Below are 21,062 nucleotides of genomic sequence, written 5' to 3' on the forward strand. Positions count from 1 at the left end.
CATAATAGAGTATAAATAATCTCCTGAACCACTTGGTTTATAATCCCTATTTCAGTGACTGCTGCTTTTCCCTTGCCCTATAGAATTTTACTGGTATTAGTTTCTGGGTAAAGAGAAACAATCGCCAGCTTATTGTTGCTCCTGAACAGGTTCTTCTAGTTGGTGTGAGCAGTAAGATGCTGGACACGTCAGATGGAATGAGTCTTAGGCTTCTTCCACTCTGAATTTTTCAGTTTTCAAAATTTAAAGCTGGCATTTGATTTTTGTCCTGGTAGTTTTAAAACTTTTTAGCTGTGTGGAAGCATTTTTATAATGCTGGTATAATGGGCGTGTTGGGTTTGCCGATCTCTGCAGTTTGGCTATTTCTTTTACTCATTCCTTTGTGTTCCAAGACGACAATGAAAGACCATTTAGGGTAGTTTCCTTGGTCTCTTCCTGCAGCCCCATTTCCTTCACTTTCCAAGGTGTGCCCCGGCCCTTGGGTTCTCCCAAGGCACTAGCGATGGCTTCCTGGCTGAAGAGTGAGGATGCAGAGTCTTTCTGTTCTTTCCTGTACACCTAGGAGAGGGTGGTGATGAAGAACTTTGCAGGAGGGGCTGGGAGGAGGGCAAGGAAAAACATTTGAATCCTACTATATAATTTCTGCATGCTCAGAATAAATGGACCTTAGGAGATTTTTAAAAACATATAAATATTATTGTCCCTTGAACTCAGGAGGGCTTTTCATTTCAATCAGAAATCTTCCCTCAAGCCTAAAAAAATAGTTTAAAGTATAACACATGAGGTAAGGGGTCAGAAATGATCAGTAACTGCAGAGAAATTGAGCCACGTCCATTTCCTTGTTTGATTGTGGAGGGGTTATGTTGATTCCTCATTGTGTCTATGTAACTGTTGGAAACAACAGAATGACCTTGCTCCATTATAGTATCATTTGGGTGTACTCATATTTTTCTTTTGTGTTTGCTGTAGGGAGAATGGTGGATTTTCCAGGATATAGTCTGTCTGGTGCAGTTGCCTCTTTCTTCTTCGTACTGCTCACCATGAGGCAGCCAGGTAGGATATCCTTCTTCCCTTTACTGTATATCTAAATGTCCCAGTGTTACAGTCCACATGCAGAGTTCCAAATCAAAAGGGCTAGGACAATATTAGGACTGGGGGTCCAGGAACCAATGCATCTGTGTTCCAGAAAGGGTCCTCCACTTCTAGCTGGGTTACCTTAAAAAGTGACTTGAGTGCCTTCTGCCTTAGTTTCCTCATCTTTGTGATAAGAATAACAACATACCTATGTCTTAAAGGCTAGGACAGGCTTTAGGATTAAATGAGGCTGCACATGAAGAAGTACCTGGGACACATTAAGTTATTCATCCATTTTCCTGCTTCCACACAGGACAGAACTTTGGTGGCAAGGAAAATGGCTGCTTCTTACCACAAACTAAACAGCATAAAAATACTTGGAAACAAGAAATTAGAAGATTTCCAAGAAATGGATTTGGAAATCTCAGTGGCTGAATTGTACCTTATTAAAAAAGGGATTATGAAAATTCAGTGTCAGGGGGAAATACCAGAGTCCTAAGGAAAATACAACATGCAGAAATGGAAAAAACATTGGACAGGGCACCAGAAGGCTCAGGCTCCAGACTGAGGGCTGCCAGAAACTACGTGATGTGACATGAGGCTGTCCTGACCTCTGTATAATGCAATTTCCTAGCCTATAAAAGAAGTCAACCAGATGGAATGACTTCAGATCTAGCTTCATATGTGGATTCCATAAATGAAGAATGGAAGCAGATCTCCACTTAAGCTCTGTAGTGACCTTTTGACCAGCATCTATTTGATATTCATCAGCAAGTGAGCAAGTTGAAGTTCCTTCCTTCTTAGGATGATTGGATGTGGCAGAGAAAATACAAATAGCTCTGGAGCATTTTAGGATAAGGAAGAATATAATATATATGACTTTTGAGATTATTAAACATAATAACATGTGGAATTATTAAATATCCCTTCGATTTGCACATAATGACAAGAGGTCAAACATGACTCAAAATTTGATTAAAAGTTTCAAACTGTCTAGACAAGCCACTGCCCTTAATCCACCACAAAATGTCCTTGCACAAAACTGCATTGTACATACAAAGCTCCAGTAACTGGAGCCTTGCCTACTCCAGACCAAAAATTTTTTAAAGTTAAAAAATAATCCCAGGTCCTTACCTAGAACCAGAGCAATCCTGAAAAGCTGAAAAATCTAATGAATGAATTTATTACCTAAATTTTAGGAAAATGATTATGCAATCAGTCACTAACAATATGAGTGGAATCACTAACTATAAAATAAATTACTATAAGATATAAAACAAATCACTAACAAAGTTCTCAGTGTAAAAAATCAATTTACACATTGACTTATTAGAGAATAAAAACAACCCAGAGAAGGTGGCTTTAGTATCTTAAAGATAAAGAAAATGAGATTCCAAATCTCAAATCTCACTGAAAATAATAGGTTTGCTCCCCAAATCACACAGCTGGTGACAGATTTAGCACTAACACTCAAATTTTTGAACTGCGTGTTATTTTCAGTACTACACAGAATTGTCTTTTTAACAGCCAAATGTGCAAACCATCATGCTGGATTTCTCTAAATCATTGAAAATAAAGCCCTCCCTCCTCCAGGTGCCTCCATTTTGATAGGTTGGACATCCCAAAGCAAGTATATTAATCTTCCAATTGGCATTTCCTGGTTCCTCTTTTTCACTCTGTTTTGTAGATAACTGGAGAGTGATTGGTTCTACACATCCAATCCTGGCCAGGATTGGGGAAGATGCTCTACTAACCTGTCAGCTCCTCCCCAAGAGGACCACAATGCACATGAAGGTGATATGGTACCGCTCGGAGCCCAGCACACCTGTGTTTGTATACTGGGATGGAGCTGATGTGACTGAGATGCAGATGGAGGAGTACAGAGGCCGGGTAGAGTTGATAAAGGATGGCATTCATGAGGGAAATGTGACTCTGAAGATAAACAACATCCAACCATCTGATAATGGGCAATACTGGTGCCATTTCCAAGAGAATAACTATTGTGGAGAAACAAGCTTGCTGGTTAAAGTAGCAGGTGAATATTTTGGAAAAGACAAAGTGTTGGAGGGAGAAGTGTATTAATTTGTGGTAAGCCTATTGCTAGTTGAAAAATTCCCTTTTAATCCTCAAGGCAATTCCTAATGGCCAGTCCTCTGTCCTGATTCATTTGAAGACAAGTATTCCTGAAGTTTTCAAAGCAAGCTCACTTAAACAACCTTCTCAAGTTTAACTTATGCAGTTTTGACTATTCTTGACCACTAATTGCAATCCATGACATCCGGTCATTAGCAATTTTACTGAGGCACAAATTTGTGCTGTATCAGGCTGATGTGTTAGGGCAAGTCAATCACTGAGTGAGTGAATCTAGCTGACTGCCCAGCAGCCATATCTCAGTGGAATGCGTTGTTCTCTACCCAAACTCCAATATGCAATAACCAAGTGTACAAATTATGTTTCTTTCTGGAATGCCTCCTGTAAGAAAGCTAGTGCTGGGAACAAAGAGGTTAAGAACTGTGCTTTTATGGAGATTATTAAATATTAGTGTTCAATGAATTGGGGACTCCAGATGCATTTGGACATACCCACTGTGAATGACAGGATTTTGCCTGATGCTTTTGTAGTAGCAAAGTGGGAAACAGTTGAGAAAAAGGATCTGTTCTGGGGAAAAATGCATATCTGAAAAGTAAATAATCATCTAGTTCCCTGGCAAGAATAACTCTCCCATATGCTAAAGAGAAAATCAGGCAAATCCACTGACCTTCTCAGGGAAATAGTTCTCTGGAGATGTTACCATCTCTGACTCACACTAAGGCTCTTTCCTAATACCATTTTTTCTTAACACCCGTGACTATGATTATTATAGTTATGTTACAGGTGATCGAAGATGGATGAAAGAATCTATGTATTTCTGAGATATGGAGAGAGGAAGGCAGCTGTTCACTATGAGGAACATTTGAAAATAAGCCACACATTTTCTAAGGCTGTAGGTGAAGGGAGTGATTCTCTTTCCCTACCAAGTGATAGAGATTTCTCATCTATGGGAAATATAGTCCCTTTGTTTGGGTTTGAGAGTAGTGTTGGATAAAGAAAGAATTTCATGACTACATAAAACTAGGATTTCTCAAAAACATTTTCCCATTGACTGTAAGGAATATTTAGTAACCAGAGCTCCTCCTGGGGCATCCCATTCTATATACCCAGGTTATCTACTTGGTCCCCAAGATCACAACCACCACGAGAAAGAATGTAAAGAATAGTCCCTGGAGATGATTTCTGGCTTTATATTAAATGTTCTAATTAATCAGAGTCAAGATAGCATCTAAAATGTCAGACAGAGTTTGTGGCATGGGGAAGCTCAAGAATAAATCACAACACATCTTTGTTGGCAGTACTAGTGACATAAGCAAAATGTCATTATGTCCCTTTCTCTTATTCTCGTCCTGTCTGGATCTGAAGAAAAAGACGGCTCATATGCTAAAGTTTAAAGATCCAGAATGGGGAACAAGCAAAGTGTATATGAACTCCAATTTGAATGGGAAGAGGACTTGGGACCCATGAACTCCTGCCCTCTCCCTATGAGCAATGTCACCGGGACCTTGGTTTCTATGGTTTGTGCCTCCATAGGCTCCAGGCCTTAGGGCTGTGTCTTCCCTCCACAGGTCTGGGATCTGCCCCTTACATCCATGTGGAGGGACCTGTGGAAAGTGGAGTCCAGCTTGTGTGCACTGCAAAAGGCTGGTTCCCAGAGCCCCAGGTTTATTGGGCAGATATCACAGGAGAGAAGTTGCTGGCTGTCTCTGAGCATTCCATCCAAGATGATAATGGCCTGTTCTATGTGGAAATCACTCTTGTGGTCAGGAATGATTCTGTGGAGACCGTGTCCTGCTTCATCCACAACCCCATCCTCAATGAAGAGAAGAGCTCAGTCATCTCCATTCCAGGTCAGAGCTCTGCCTCTAGGACCAATGTGCTAATGTGCAAAGTGATTAACAGGAAAGGTTCAAAAGACTGTTCCATAGCACCTAGTATTTTTTTATTAAGGAAAATATCTAAAATTTATTAATATGTATTAAAACATATAAACTATTTATGGCTGGAAATATATACTATATTTTGATTAAACAGCTATTGTTAATGGTATTCCAGTTATTTTCAAGTTCCACCTTTTCTTCTTTCTGAACTAATTTTCTTTACTAACAAGTATGCATCACATGATAAAGAAAATAAAACTATATTCTTTCAATTAAAATGTTTTCCTATACCACATTGTGCCAGTTGCTTCTGGAACCTGTCATGTGAAGATAATCAGAGACGGAGACAACTATTTACATAATAGCATCTTAATTATAGCCTCATTTATAAATAGCAACAAAAACAACAGTAAAAAAAGGCACAATACAACAGTGGAGTGAATGTTAAGTATCTAATGTGACTATAAATTATAGCATTGATGAAAAATGGTATTTTCAAATGATTTTAATGGTTGAAAAAATCCTTATGATGGACTATTTATGTAAAGATTACGTCTATCTATCTACCTACCTATGTATCTATCTATAAACATTTCCAATCATGTAAAAAATAATGGCTTTCCATAACTTAAAACTGCACTAAGATTTTTGGGACATCTTCTATATTTAGATATAAGGATATAGTTATTCTTACTCATATAAGTGGATATATGAAAGAATTTTAAGTAAGTCACATGTGAATGTTAAAAGGAGCTGAATGTATATTATATATTATATATATATATGAATACATATTATAAATGCTTTATATATGTTTTATCTCTCAGTTTGGAATTATAGGTGATAATTGTCTATGTCCGTATATTTTTATACTTTCCATGCACTTACAAGAAGAATATGTATCATTTTTACAAGATATTAAATATCAATATGTTAAGTATCAGCATAAATAAACAATCATGGGGTAATAGAACTGAGAGGCTTTTTGTTATGCAAACAAAAGGAAAAACAGCTGGATCACTAGGTGTTCTACAGGAAAGAACATTTTTCTCTAATTTCTTTTTTATGAATTGAGCTGTTTATTTATATTTATTTATTCTTTTATTTTTTTATTATGTTATGGTAGACACCATAAATTACATCATTAGTTTTGATGCAGTGTTCCATGATTCATTGTTTGTGTATAACACCCAGTGCTCCATGCAGAAGTTGCCTTCCTTAATACCCATAGCCTGGTGATGAACTGAGCTTTTTAATAAAATGTAGAGCTTTCTTTTCTTTTTAAATATTTTCTCTCCTTTCCCTCAGATCAAATTCCCTAATATATTATCCTTGTTCTTTTTCCAGAGAAACACCAGAATGAGCTAGGTGAGTAGACACTGGATGCACTGGTATAAAGGAGACCCTGCTTGCCCCAAAGGGAATTGATAGTCCCTGGACAAAGCCAGTGGGAGCTACCGTGACAACTCGTAATCCAGATGAGAAACAGAGGCATGACTTCAAGTCTCAAGTTCAGTTAGTACCAGAGGGGACGGGCAAAACACAGCCTCCTTCGGGCACCTTTGCACTGTGTAACCTATGACTTTAAGTGTTCACTGGGACCCACTGAGCCTCAGATGGATGCCTGTAAGGGGCACAGACACGATCTCTGCTCTACTTGTGTGTAAGGGATGGTATAGGACAGATGGTGGGCTTCTGGAGGCCCTTTTAAAATCTTTCTAATGTGAAGGCAGTGTCCTCGTGGTAACTGGAGATCATCACCCATCACCTCAACACTCTGGCCTTGCTGTGGTTTCTGCACCTTCTCTTCACCCCAGTGGATCCTAACCTCATCATACTGGGCAGGAGCCATTACTTTCCTAGATGTAGCCTGGGACACTGCCTGGGTCCTTCAATCATTTTCCTGTTTTTCTTCTTTTTTTTTACTTAACAGTCGGACTGTAATTATTTTACTGTACCTAAGATAAAGATAAGTGGTTTAAAAAGTAACCAACTGATATTTGAGCCTCTTTCAGTTTCTCCTTTACCCCCTTACCATCTTCCTCCTTCCTGTGACTTTTTCTCCCAGCCCATGATATGGGCCCATGCAGCCTGCTCCCTGCCCAGATGCATATGACCTTGTATCACTCATTTTCCATCAATATCCTGCTCACCCTCAAGTCACTGGTTATAGGAATGTGTGCGTGCACATGTGCCTATTGCAAATTAGGTGAGGTTGAGCGTACAAACACACCCCAATCTCTGCCAGAGTCTAGTGTGACACTTTTGAGCCCATCAAGGCCATAAAGATAAAGGGAATGGCCTCAGGAAGGTCAAAGGTAACTCCACAATCTGAGGAAAGTTCCACCCCTGTAAGCCATACCATCCAAGTCAGATCCCCTTCTGCCTGCGTAGCATCTGCTTATGATCAGACAGAAACCTTAACCAGCAGAACTTGTTAGTTACAGATCAGACCAGTGTTGGGGCAGGTTGACACATGTCTCTGTCCCTCAGGAAGACTTTATTTTTTAAATTTTATTTATTTATTTATTTTTACTTTTAAAATCCCTTTATTTTTTTTGTTTTGTTTTTCATGCAAAATGTCTACCCTAATTTTTTTAAATTATTAACATATGATGTATTATTTGTTTCAGGGGTACAGGTCTGTGATTCATCAGTCTTACACAATACACAGCACTCACAATAACACATACCCTCCCCAGTGTCCATCACCCAGCTACCCTATCCCTTCCACCCCCCTCCACTCCAGCAACCCTCAATTTGTTTCCTGAGATTAAGAGTCTCTTCTGGTTTGTCTCCCTCTCTGGTTTCGTCTTGTTTCATTTTTTCCTTTCTTCCCCTATGATCTTCTGCCTTGTTTCTTAAATTCCACATGTCAGTGAGATCATATGATAATTGTCTTTCTCTGATTGACTTATTTTGCTTAGCATAATACCCTCTAGTCCCATCCACGTTGTTGCTATTGGCAAGATTTCAAATTTTTGATGGCTGCGTAATATTCCACTGTGTATGTGGTGTGTGTGTGTGTGTACACACACACACCACATCTTCTTTATCCATTCATCTGTTGATGGACATCTAGGCTCTTTCCATAGTTTGGCTATTGTGGACATTGTTGCTATAAACATTGGGGTGCACGAGCCCCTTCAGATCACTACATTTGTATCTTTGGGGTAAATACCCAGTAGTGCAATTGCTGGGGTAGCTTTATTTTCAACTATTTGAGGAACTTGCATATTATTTTCCAGCATGGCTGCACCAGCTTGCATTCCCACCAACAGTGTAGGAGGGTTCCCTTTTCTCTGCATCCTCGCCAACATCTGTCGTTTCCTGATTTGTTAATTTTAGCCATTCTGACTGGTGTGAGGTGATCTCTCATTGTGGTTTTGATTTGTATTTCCCTGGTGCTGAGTGATGTTGAGCACTTTTTCATGTGTCTGTTGGCCATTTGGATGTCTTCGTTGCAGAAATGTCTGTTCATGTCTTCTGCACATTTCTTGATTGGATTATTTGTTCTTTGGGTGTTGAGTTTGAGAAGTTCTTTATAGATCTTGGATACCAGCCCTTTATCTGATATGTCCTTTGCAAATATCTTCTCCCATTCTGTTGATTGTCTTTTGGTTTTGTTGATTGTTTCCTTTGCTGTGCAAAAGCTCCCCACAAAAAAGGAGAATTACAGACCAATATCCAATGAATATGGACGCAAATATTCTCACCAAAATACGAGCCAATAGGATCCAACAGTACATTCAAAGGATTATTGACCATGAGAAAGTGGGATTTACTCCTGGGCTGCAAGGTTGGTTCAACATCTGCAAATCAATCAATGTGATACACTACATTAATAAAAGAAAGGACAAAAACTGTATGATCCTCCCAATAGACGCAGAAAAAGCATCTGACAAAGTACAGCATCCTTTCTTGATTAAAACTCTTCACAGTGTAGGGATAGAGAGTACATACCTCAATATCATAAAAGTCATCTATGAAAAACCCGCAGCGAGTGAAGAGTCACACCTCTGAGTTATTTGAACCACTCTGACATGTCCACTGGAGACCCAGTACACACAATACAATCAGGTGTTGTGTTGTTCCTAGTTGTGCTGACCTTCTGGGACCACAGTAAAACATGATGAAAATATGGAGCTCCCCTTGGCTCCCTGTTAGGTGGGGGTTACAGATCTATACCCTTAGGAACTTTGAGGGTTGTTGATTGAGGATACCAGGAGTTTCACATCTACCTCTGTATTATCCTCATGAATTAGAACTTGGAGACAAGGACCCACTGCAGTTGGCTGCTGGCAAACTGAGCTTGCTATAGAAGTCCTAGGACTGGAATTCCAGTTCTCATTCTGGCATATAATCTTTTTTTTTTTTTAATTTAAATTTTTGTTAGTTAACACACAGTGCAATATTGGTTTCTGGAGTCGAATTCAGTGATTCATCACTTACATACAACACCCAGTGCTCATCAGAGCAAGTGCCCTCTTTGATGCCCATCACTCATCTAGCCCACCCCCACCATTCCCCTTCATCAAATAATCTTATAAAAATAATGACTAGTTTTAAGAGATATTAATTATATGCCAGGTGGGATGCTAAATGCTTTACAGAAATTATTTCTTTTTCTTACAATAATTATAAAAGTTAATAGATTTATCCTCATTTTACAGCTGGCAAAATCTTATAGATATATGTGGTTTGTGGGAAACCATTGAGAAATTGTGATATTTGCCCTCTAATCTGGCTTAAGAGTGCAAGTTCTTAATCATTTATGTGTGATTTTTGTAAATCATTGGTCTCTATTTCCCTCATCTTCAAAATGAACATGTTGAATTTAATCTCTGATGTAGTATTAAGCTCTACACTGGATATGATATGATATTAATATAATATTATATGATATAAAAATATAGCATATTGAGGAAATGAGATAACCCACTTAATTGAATATGCTGATTGAAAGAGGATTATATGACATGATGATGGGATTATCATGTTTCAAGGAATTGATGTATATTCAGTGAACTGCACACTCCAGAGAGGATTTAATTTTCAGTGAATATTCAGAGGGCCTTTCAGTAACATACATACAATACCCCAATAATAGAACAAAACAATAAATGTGAGCACAAATTGTGTGGAAGGCCCACAATATATACAAAAGTATATAAAGAAATGAGATTATGCAGAGCTTCTCTCAAGGAGCTTGTATTCTAGAAGAATATCACTTATTAACAGATTGGGCTGCATGATTTTTTTTCCCATACTTCCAACTTTATTTTTTATTTGGACTCTGGAATAACAGGTGTTTCATATATCTATCATGCACCTACTCATATGGGTAATGGAGATAAAGAAATTGTCTGTTTTATTAAGTAATGTACTGTAAAATACGTGGAAGGAGAAATAACAACAGACTAATCCCTAGTTCATTATTTCTTTTTTTTAATTCTTATGTTAATCCCCATACATTACATCATTAGTTTTAGATGAAGTGTTCCATGATTCATTGTTTGTGCATAACACCCAGTGCTCCATGCAGAATGTGCCCTCCTCAATACGCACCACCAGGCTAACCCATCCTCCCACCCCGCTCCCCTCTAGAACCCTGTTTGTTTTTCAGAGTCCATCGTCTCTCATGGTTCGTCTACCCCTCCCATTTCCCCCGCTTCATTCTTCCCCTCCCGCTACCTTCTTCTTCTTTTTTTTTCTTAACATCCCTAGTTCATTATTTCTGACTCCTACTTTTGTCTCCAGATTTTAACAGATACATATGCAATGGAGATATTATTTTAGGTAAAATTGAAAGATAAAGCAAACAAAATGCTGGAAATAATTGGGAGTCAAATTCTAGCTAGAATAGAAGGGAATAATCTGAAGATTAGGCTTGTGTTGATTGACAGTAAGTTTCCTTTCTAAGAAGTACCTAGCAGATTTTAGCTAATTACATAATGAGGACATTTTGCCTTTTGTCATTGACTCTCATCCAACAATACACAAATTTATGCCTGTATTTCTATTATAAATGACCATAACTTATGTGAAAGCATTTTTATCCTTTGATCGGAAAGGATGACTCTCAATTTAGAACAGAGAAAAACTAGCATGGCCAGAGCCCGATGAACTGGAAGTGTAACATAGCTTGTGTCCAGGAAAGCCATCAGAGAAAATCTCCAATTTTCACAATGGGAGGGTTAGACTTTTTGTGTATTCATTGTTGTTTTGTGTTTTATATTTTGCCAACCTCCCCAATTCTTGGTTTTATAATGTTTCTCCAAAATAATCTGAGGACATTGAACCTGGTGTGTGTTTAGAGCTCCACATATGTGGGACCTCACAGAACCAAAACATGGAGGCTGGATCTGACTTATAAGGTGTTATAAAAATCAAACCAGGGGAAGGTTCCTTCACATTTAATTACTAAAAATCCACCTGAAACCCATTTTTATCCCTTATCATTAACAAGGCAGAAAGACTGGCTTCAGTGCCCTCAAGTTTCACGGTCTGCATGCCTCCACTCACACTGTATAGCCATCCAAGAGCTTTATATAGATGATTTTGCTTAACTCCAGAAGGGAGTGATATATTTATTTCACAGTTTAAGAAACTGAGGCATACACAGATTGAGAAGTAGTTTAAGGAGCTCATACCGATGTGAAGTGATAAAATATTATTTTTATTCTAGGAGTATTAATTGCAAAATTATTTTATTGGGCTGTAATCTGATTAAAATAGGTCAAGGCAGGTGTGGGTTCCATTAATGGTTCTTTTTTTCCAGGGACAAGCTCTATCCTGATTCCACCAAACCTCCCCCTCTCTAAAGGATGACCTTGTGCCTCACAGCTCCCCTGGGATGCCCCTGGCTTCTAAACCCCACTTGAGATTTTCTTACTGATGACACTATTTTCTCCATTTTGTGTCTTTCATTGTGTTTTGTCTGTTGTATTTCATAGCTTCCTTAGAAGTGATTGGACCTCCCCAGCCCATCCTTGTCAGAGTGGGAGAAGACATACAATTAACCTGTTACCTGTCCCCAAAGACTAATGCACAGAGCATGGAGGTGAGGTGGGTCCAATCACACCGTTATCCTGCTGTTTACGTGTATGTGGATGGGGGACATGTGACTGAAGAGCAGATGGAAGAATATAGAGGGAGGACAGTGTTGGTGAGTGATGCCATTGATGAGGGGATACTGACCCTGCAGATACACAATGCCACAACGTCAGATAATGGGCAGTACCGGTGCCTTTTTGAAAAAGATGGTGTCTATCAGGAGGCCAGTTTGGATCTGAAGATAGTAGGTAAGGATTCCAGATGTTTTTGATTCAACCTTTGTTCCTACTGCTTTAACATGCTAGTTCCTGGAAATTTTCCCTGGTACCTGAAATTTTTGGAATGTCCATTCACTTGTCAAATTTATATTGAACACTCTGATGCATAAGAACTGTAGTACATACTTAAAGTTCACAAACTCACATGGACCAGATTTAATTCTCTGGGTATAGAAATTGTACACTTCCCAAGATCTCTGTAAAATGACCACACATTTAATGAAATTTGAGAATTTTACTCCATAACTCTACATAAGACTCATTATTTCAGAGTGTTCTTAAAATTCTGAACAATGTATAGTTACTAGGAAGTATAATTATGTGAAGACTAACCTATATCCACATAAAAGCAAAAATAGTATCAAAAGAACTGGCAGGATAGAAGAAGAAAGACAAAATCACTCCCTGCATCATAATTTCCCACTGTTTATATTTGTGAGTAAGAATTGAGTTTTCAAGGTTAGCAAATACCATTGAAGACATAGGCCAACATTTCGGATAATTGATTTGTTTCTCCCATTGATTTTGGGTCTCAATTCATAAACAGATTCATGAAATATCCACAGGGGTACATATTGAGAAGTTAAATGGACTCTATTATTTTCTGCCACTGGATGTACATGTTTATAAAATCTTGATATTTGAGGATATTCTTTTACTCACTTTCTTTAATCCTGTCCATGTGATTCATGTCTTGGTCAAAGCTATTTTGTTTTCAGATACAGAAGAGAAAAGATTGGATTTAAAATTTACTTTTCCTGTGACTCTATCTGAGGATGACTTTAGGAATACAAAAAATAAAAATAAACCAAACATAACAAAACTAGAAGCCATTCCAGCTAGTCTCACCCCTAAGTGGAGTATAATTCCACTATAAGCTTTGTTCTCTCAGCCAACCCTTTCCCCTCTTTCCTCTCAGTGAAGTTACTGACCATATAACCACTTGCAGACACTCTAGGTTTTGTTCCTTGATCTTTATTCCCCAGGACTGGGTTCTTCCCCACTGATCACTGTAAAGGAACAGAAGGATGGAGAAATAGAGCTGATATGCAGTTCAGAAGGGTGGTTCCCAGAGCCCCATGTGCAATGGAAGGACATGGAAGGAAAGATAATACCATCATTTTCAGAGGTTCTGACTGAAGACAGCCACAGGCTGTTCCATGTGGAGACATCTCTATTGGTCACAAACAGCTCTTTCGTCAACGTAACTTGTTCCATTAGTAACCCCCTTCTTGATGAGGAGAAAATGGCTACTTTTTTTCTTTCAGGTTGGTGACTCCATGTGTTCCTCTCAACTTTGGGAAATACATATGAAGGCAAACCCAGACTTACATTTTATTGCTCTACTGTTTTTAAATTTTTATTTTCTTCTCTCTGATAAAATCACTTGCTATCTCTTACAAAAATGGTCTTCAGGATACCTGGAGATCCTACTGACATCCCTTGACTAAAACCTTAAGGTTATATTGTTGCATATACACTAACTTCTTTTTTTTTTTTTTTTGAGTTTTAATTTTTTTTTATTCTTATGTTAATCCCCATACATTACATCATTAGTTTTAGATGAAGTGTTCCATGATTCATTGTTTGTGCATAACACCCAGTGCTCCATGCAGAATGTGCCCTCCTCAATACCCACCACCAGGCTAACCCATCCTCCCACCCCCCTCCCCTCTAGAACCCTCAGTTTGTTTTTCAGAGTCCATCGTCTCTCATGGTTCGTCTACCCCTCCGATTTCCCCCGATTCCTTCTTCCCCTCCCGCTACCTTCTTCTTCTTTTTTTTTTTTCCTTAACATATATTGCATTATTTGTTTCAGAGGTACAGATCTGAGATTCAACAGTCTTGCACAATTCACAGCGCTTACCAGAGCACATACCCTCCCCAGTGTCTATCACCCAGTCACCCCATCCCTCCCACCCCACCCCCCACTCCAGCAACCCTCAGTTTGTTTCCTGCAATTAAGAATTCCTCGTATCAGTGAGATCATATGATACATGTCTTTCTCTGTTTGAGTTGCATATACACTAACTTCTAAGACTTGACTCTACCATCACTGTAAGGACAAACTCTCTTCTTCTGATGTGAAACCAATATCACTTTTTTTTCTTTATTGTGGATTGTCTTTGGGATTAAAAACTAGTTTTCCTTAACACCATCTTCACGCCTGTGGATTAGGTAATTTTATCCTTTTCCTACCCTTGTTATTCCAGTGATGGTGGTGATATAATTGGAAAAGAGACAGGAAAGAAATTGTGTGTGTGTGTGTGTGTGTGTATTTCTGACAGGAGCAAACAGTAAAGCTAGCATAAACTTTGGGTCTCCCCTCAAGTTCTGCAGAATAGAGAGGAACAGATCAGCTTCCTCCCTGAGAGACCCACTTCTCACCCTCCTCTCTAGCTCAGGAGCTGCTCATAAAAAGAATGATCTTGGAATTTTCCCAGTTTCGTGATTTAATGGGATTCTGGGTTTTCCATTTTAGAGCCCATGATGAATTTTTCATGGAAGATGGTGCTTATTTGGCTATTACTTCTTGCTGCAATTGTAGGCCTGGTCAAGAGGAGGAGCTGTAAAAAAGGTAAGTCAGGTAAATAGTCATGCATGGAGCATCCTTTGTAGGGGAGCCTTGCCGTGCACTTTCCCTAGCCTCTTTTTTCAGCAGTCACATAGGGGAAGCATTCAGTGAACATTCAGTAATTAATGAAACATGAGAGTCCATGGCTTACATTCATGTAGTGGAGGATCAGTGCTGAATGATATCAGAGTTTACAGTGATAATAGAAGCAAAGGGATTAAACAATAATTTGATCCCCCAGTGAACATTCCCAACTGATCTACTTAAGGGAGAAGACGAAAAAAGTAGCATAGCCATCCACGCTTTCAAGGGTGAGAGCTGAGACCTGACTGAGATGCTGTTGGCATGAACATTTCACTAAGATCTTTAAAAATACGGTGACTTGCTTATTGATGATTCTTGCCATATGGATGAAGGACTTCTATGTGTTGATAGGTTGTTCTGTGTGCCCTATAAAGTTCCTTCACTTCAAATCTCTTATGTCACTATAACTTTGGTTTGCCTGTTTGGATGTTGATATAATGGAATTTATATTTTAAAATACTCCACACATTGGTTATCATCAGAATGGATTTTCTTTCTCTACAGTGAATGTGACATTGGATCCAAATACAGCTCACCCAGGACTGATCCTTTCTGAGGGATACAAGCATGTGACCCATGAACATTCATACAGCCATACATCCGACAGAGCTTGCTCAATGGACCAGGCCAGGAGGGGCTCATGTCAGGGAGATGGGACTGAGAAATGGAGGTTGGGAACAAGAGAGTATAGGTCCCAGGTATTGCCAAGGGCAATATAGGGAGGGAGGGAGTCATCCCTCTGTCACCTGAGAATGTGTTCAGACAATGAGTTGCTATGAAAACCAGTACTGGGCCATTACCTTTCCTCCAAGCCTCCTCTCCCTAAAGATGGCTCCTGGAAGGGTCAAAATCTTCCTTGACTAGCCTCTGGACACCTTTCGTTATAACATGACCAACAAGTGCTCTATTTACACTTTTCTTCTCTGAAACTCTATACACCTTCTTCATTCTTCAATCCCTTAATGTGGGTTCTCCTGACATCTTTCCTACACCCAGGAGATTTTGCAACACCTCCAAGGGAATAAACAACCTTAGATTCTGGAAACAAGGATTATAGTCCAAGTCCCAGTCTTCTTCTTTCACCAGCTGCTTGAAGGGGCTCACACCATCCTCCAGCTACCAAATCAAGATGCTTTAATGTCACTCTGGCTTCAGATTTGATCTGGAGACTGATCCCTTCAGAGAACTATCCTATCCCAGGCTCTCTGAAATCCTGCCACCAATCACAACCTGATATGTGATGATCAAAGATTCTTAGAAAATCCAATGAGAAATGCAATTAGGCCTAGAGAAGGAAATGCAAGGAAAGATTATTTATAGGTTTCTTTATGAAGGTGAGAATTTTCCCAGTGGGGCTGAGGAAATAAGAAATACAGTTAAAAAAGAGTAAGAAAATACAGCTGAGTAGAAGGAGGAAATCTGATCACTGAGATATAATCTTGAATATCATATGAAATGTAGAATTCCTATTCCAGACTTTTTCAAGAAAGTGGAAATTTGGAGTGGAAAAAAATTTTAGAAATTCTATTCGAAGACAAATACCATATGATTTCTTTTATATGTGGAATCTAAAAGCAAAACAAATGAATAAACAAACAAAAAGCAGAATCAGACCTATAAATACTGAGAACAAACTGATGATTGCCAGAAGGGAGAGGGTAGGGGGATGGGTAAAATGGGTGAAGGGGAGTGGGAAGTACAGACTTCCAGTTATGGAATGAATAAGTCACGAGAATAAAAGGTACAGCATAGGGAATATAGTCAATAATATTGTAATAGGGCTGTATGGTAACAGATGGTAGCTACTCTTGTGAGCACTACATAACCTATAGATGTGTCAAATCACTATGTTGTACACCCGAAATTAATGTAACATTGTGTGTCGACTTTACTCATATTAAAAAAAATGTAAAGAAGAAGAAATTCTAGTCCAAGGAGAAAATTAATTTCTTTTCATTGTATCTATATGAGATGATAGATGGTAACTAAATCTATTGTGGTAATCAATTCACAATATATACAAATTGAATCATCATGCTGTACACCCTAAACTTATACAGTGATATGTGTTAATTATTTCACAATAAAGCTGGAAAAAAGAGAAAAATTAATTTTATATTGTGTATACAAAGGTGTCAATTTTATTTTTAGAACAAAAAAATGCACAATTAAAATCAATAATTACAAAATAAACAAAAGCAATAAATACAACACATGGTAGGAATATTTTAAAGCTATAATGAATTAAAGAAGAGAAACTATAAGTGGAAGAAGAAAGAATATGGGAAAAGAAAGACTTGGAAAAAGTCTTGAGATCTTCTGAAGTGAGAATGAGGAATACCTACTAGTGACACTCTGCTGTCTTTTAGGGTGGCAGCCATCGTAGTCATCACCCACCTGTCGCATCCTGGAGTGTCTCTTTTGGCTCATAGTATTTTTTCTCTGTTTTTTAAACTCATATGTTTATGTTTGAAGCTATGTATTAGTCTCCCACTAGTATTTACACATTTATTTTACTTAGTTTTTAAAATTTTCAATAGTGAAATACACATAACATAAAACTCATTTTAGCCATTTTAAAGTATACAATTCAGTGGTATTTATACCTTCACGATATTGTCCAACCATCATCAGCATCCAGTTCTAGATTACTACTCCAGAAGAAAACTCCATAATTATTATTATTATTTTTTTTTTTTTAAGATTTTTTATTTATTTGACAGAGAGAGACACAGCGAGAGAGGGAACACAAGCGGGGGGAGCGGGAGAGGGAGAAGCAGACTTCCCGCGGAGCAGGGAGCCCGATGCGGGGCTCGATCCCAGGACCTTGGGATCATGACCTGGGCCGAAGGCAGACGCTTAACGACTGAGCCACCCAGGCGCCTCAAAAACTCCATAATTATTAAGCAGTCACTACCCATTTTCTCTTTTCCCCAGCCCCTGGCAACCACTAATCTATTTCCTCTCTATGAATTTGCCTATACTAGATATTTCATATAAATGGAATCACAAAATATATGAATTTTTTAGTGTCTGGCTTCCTTTTTTTTTTTACTTAACATAGTATTTTTAGCATTCATCCATGTTGTAGCATGTACCAGTACTTCATTCTTTTTTTTATAAACAATTTTTATTTTTTAAGAGCTGTTTTAGGTTTATTGCAAAATTGCCTGAAAAATCCAGAGTATTTCCATATCCCTCCTCCTCCTCCCCATAATTTCCTATTAACACCTTGCATTGGTATGGTACATTTGTTACAACAGATGAACCAATAATGATGCATTATTTTCAACTACAGTCTCTAGGTAGGGTCCACATTAGGGTTCACTTTTTGTGTTATACATTCTGTGGGGTTTGACAAATGTTTTACTACTTTTGGTACATTAATATACCCTTTTTATTTTTGAAGTCAAATTTATTAGTAGATATGCCGGCTTTGCCTTAAAATATGTTTAATGTTACTCTATTTTGACTTAATGTAATTAAAGATATTTTATTTAGTAAAGTCTGAGGGTTAACTATCCCCCCCTTTTTTTGTCTTCCTTCTTGATGAGTCTAACTTTTTGCTTGTTAGTTTTATGTGCTTGTGCAGGCCCAATATATAACATATAGGTTTTCCCTAGGAAGATCTCAAGAAAATGTGTTTTTTATCAGTCAAATTCTTTCACTATGTATTAAGAAACATGTTTTCTTTAGCTCACCAAATTGGGGATTAATTTACTTTCTCAGTTCCAGTGCCAGTTTGAAAAACCATGGGGAAAGAAAAAGATTGGTGGCTTGATTAAGACGCTCCAATCACTGATGCAGTCACTGTGGCTGATGAATGAGTGACTGGATTGGCCCATCAAGGATCCAGTTCCCTGTCACTTCTGATGCATAGGGAGCTGGTTGTAGTCATGCAAAGCATTGTGACTCTCAGAAGAGATGTATAGATTGGATAGATCTCAGTTTAAGGGAGAGGACTGGAGGAAATCAGAAACCAAATTTGTTAACCCCTCTGCAAGACTTTTTTCTCATTGTCAGTAGACTTTAAGTTCCATTAGGGCAGTGATATTTTTCTTTTTTGTGTATCCTCACAAAGTAGAAAAGTGGCATATATTAGCTGATCAATAAACATTTATGAAGTAGAGGAATAGATTCGTAAATAGGATATTTATTTAATATTTTACCTATAGAATACACTGTGCTGGGATGTAGAAATAAAATGCTTAGTAAGGCATAATTCCTGCCCTAAGATAGTTCTTTACTCTAATAAAGTCTCTCTCTTTGTTTTTGAATGTCTTATCATTCCCTAATAGAGTCTACTCAGAATGGGATCGCCAGAGCAGTCCAGCAATAAATATTTGATGGAGTCAGATGGTGAATTCAAGGTCACTACTTTGTCATGAACTGTGGGCTACCTGGAGACCCTTCATTGCTTGTTGATTTGCCCATCCTTAGAGATGAGGATATGATGGATGATGTTATCCCTGACATTTCTACCACTGTGATTCCAATAGAACATCAACCTTCACATTTTCTTTTATTGCCCACTCTAACCTTTGACCCCCAATCTCTAAGTTTAGAAGGACAAAACCCATTAAAATGAGTAGAGAAGGGCACCTCACTAGCTCAGTTGGTGGAGCATGTGACTCTTGATCTCTGAGTCCTGACTTCAGGCCCCACATTGGGCATTGAGCTTACTTAAAACAACAACAACAACAACTTTTGAGAGCCAGGGAGCCACTCCCAGGTCACCTGTTGGTCAGCCTGCCTGACCAGTGTGTGCCATGGTGGCTGCCATGGGAGTGTAGGGGAGACCATCTCCCTGGAGTCGGGTTCACTTTCCCCAAGCATGGTCAGACCTACATGGTGCACTTCTGGAGATACTTGAAGATGGAAAGAAATTTGATTCTTCCAGGGACAGAAACAAGCTCTTTTATGCTAAGTAGGTGATCTGAGGCTGAGAAGAAGGGGTTGCCCACATGAATGTAGGTCAGAGAGCCAAACTGACTATCTCTCTGGACTACATTTATGGTGTGGTGCCACTGGGCACCCAGTCATCATCCCACCAAATGCCACTCTCCTTTTTGACATGGAGCTTCTGAAACTGGAGTGAGAGCAATGGCCTCCTCCCTGAGCTCCCCATTATTAGATGTGTCATGGAGGGATCTGGTGTGTCCAGATGGACATGTGAATCTTATGGCACTTTTCCTGACTTTCCACTACACTCTGTATAAACATGACCCTGACTGAATGTGTTCTGGCACTCAGCTTTGCTCTTTCCCTCTCTCCTCCTATGTGTGTTGGCTTAAACTATATGACCTAAATCTCAAGTTACTCATTTTATTTCGTTTTTGTTTTGGGGTGAAGGTTCAGCTTTAGTCTTTTGGATCTAGATTTCCACTTATGTATTAGTAAGATATAAATAGCACAAATAAGGGGTTAACTTTATTTTTTAAATTTTTAAAAAAGATTTTATTTATTTACTTTAGAGAGAGAGCACACACAAACAGTGAGGAGGGGTAGAGGGAGAGGAAGACACAGACTCCCCACTGAGCAGGGAGCCTGATGTGGGCCTCGATCCCAGGACCCTGAGATCATGACCTCAGCCTAAGCAGACACTTTACCAACTGAGCCACCCAGGTGCCCCATGGGTTAACTTTAGGGTAGGAATTAGTGTGGGAGGGGATGCAAGAATCTTTATTTTGTTATTATTTTTTTGGATGAAATTTGTATCTATTATATATTAAACATTTTTGCTGCTGCTCTGCAAAGCCATAGCAGATTTGAGGTGCTGTTGAGGGTTGAATTGCTCTCCAAGTTGAGAGATGTTCTTGGGTCAAATTAAAAGCCCTACCTGAAACTGAAGTGGGGAGGGGAAGAACTTTTGCCTGCACTGCCCAGCCCCAGCCTCACCTTAAACTTTCTGCCTTATGAAAGCAGATCATGCTCACTGAGATGCTGGACACTACATGTATCTGTCCCCAGGCCAGCAGGGACTTCTGAAGCCTTCTTTGTGGCCTGGTTTTATTATTATTATTA

The 21,062-nt window shown here is 38.8% G+C and overlaps 1 protein-coding gene across 1 annotated transcript; it reads left to right on the top strand.

The window, feature by feature from the left end:
• The first annotated feature begins 974 nt into the window (after positions 1 to 974).
• BTNL2 (butyrophilin like 2) lies at positions 975 to 20,136 on the top strand. The gene is given in 9 exon segments (XM_021697106.2): positions 975 to 1,053; positions 2,762 to 3,109; positions 4,734 to 5,015; positions 6,393 to 6,413; positions 12,002 to 12,349; positions 13,366 to 13,647; positions 14,862 to 14,957; positions 19,872 to 20,053; positions 20,056 to 20,136. Coding segments are annotated over 9 exon segments (1,719 nt in total).
• Positions 20,137 to 21,062: the final 926 nt, after the last annotated feature.

Source organism: Neomonachus schauinslandi, chromosome 8, assembly GCF_002201575.2.
Source record: "Neomonachus schauinslandi chromosome 8, ASM220157v2, whole genome shotgun sequence".
Lineage (NCBI taxonomy): Eukaryota > Metazoa > Chordata > Mammalia > Carnivora > Phocidae > Neomonachus > Neomonachus schauinslandi.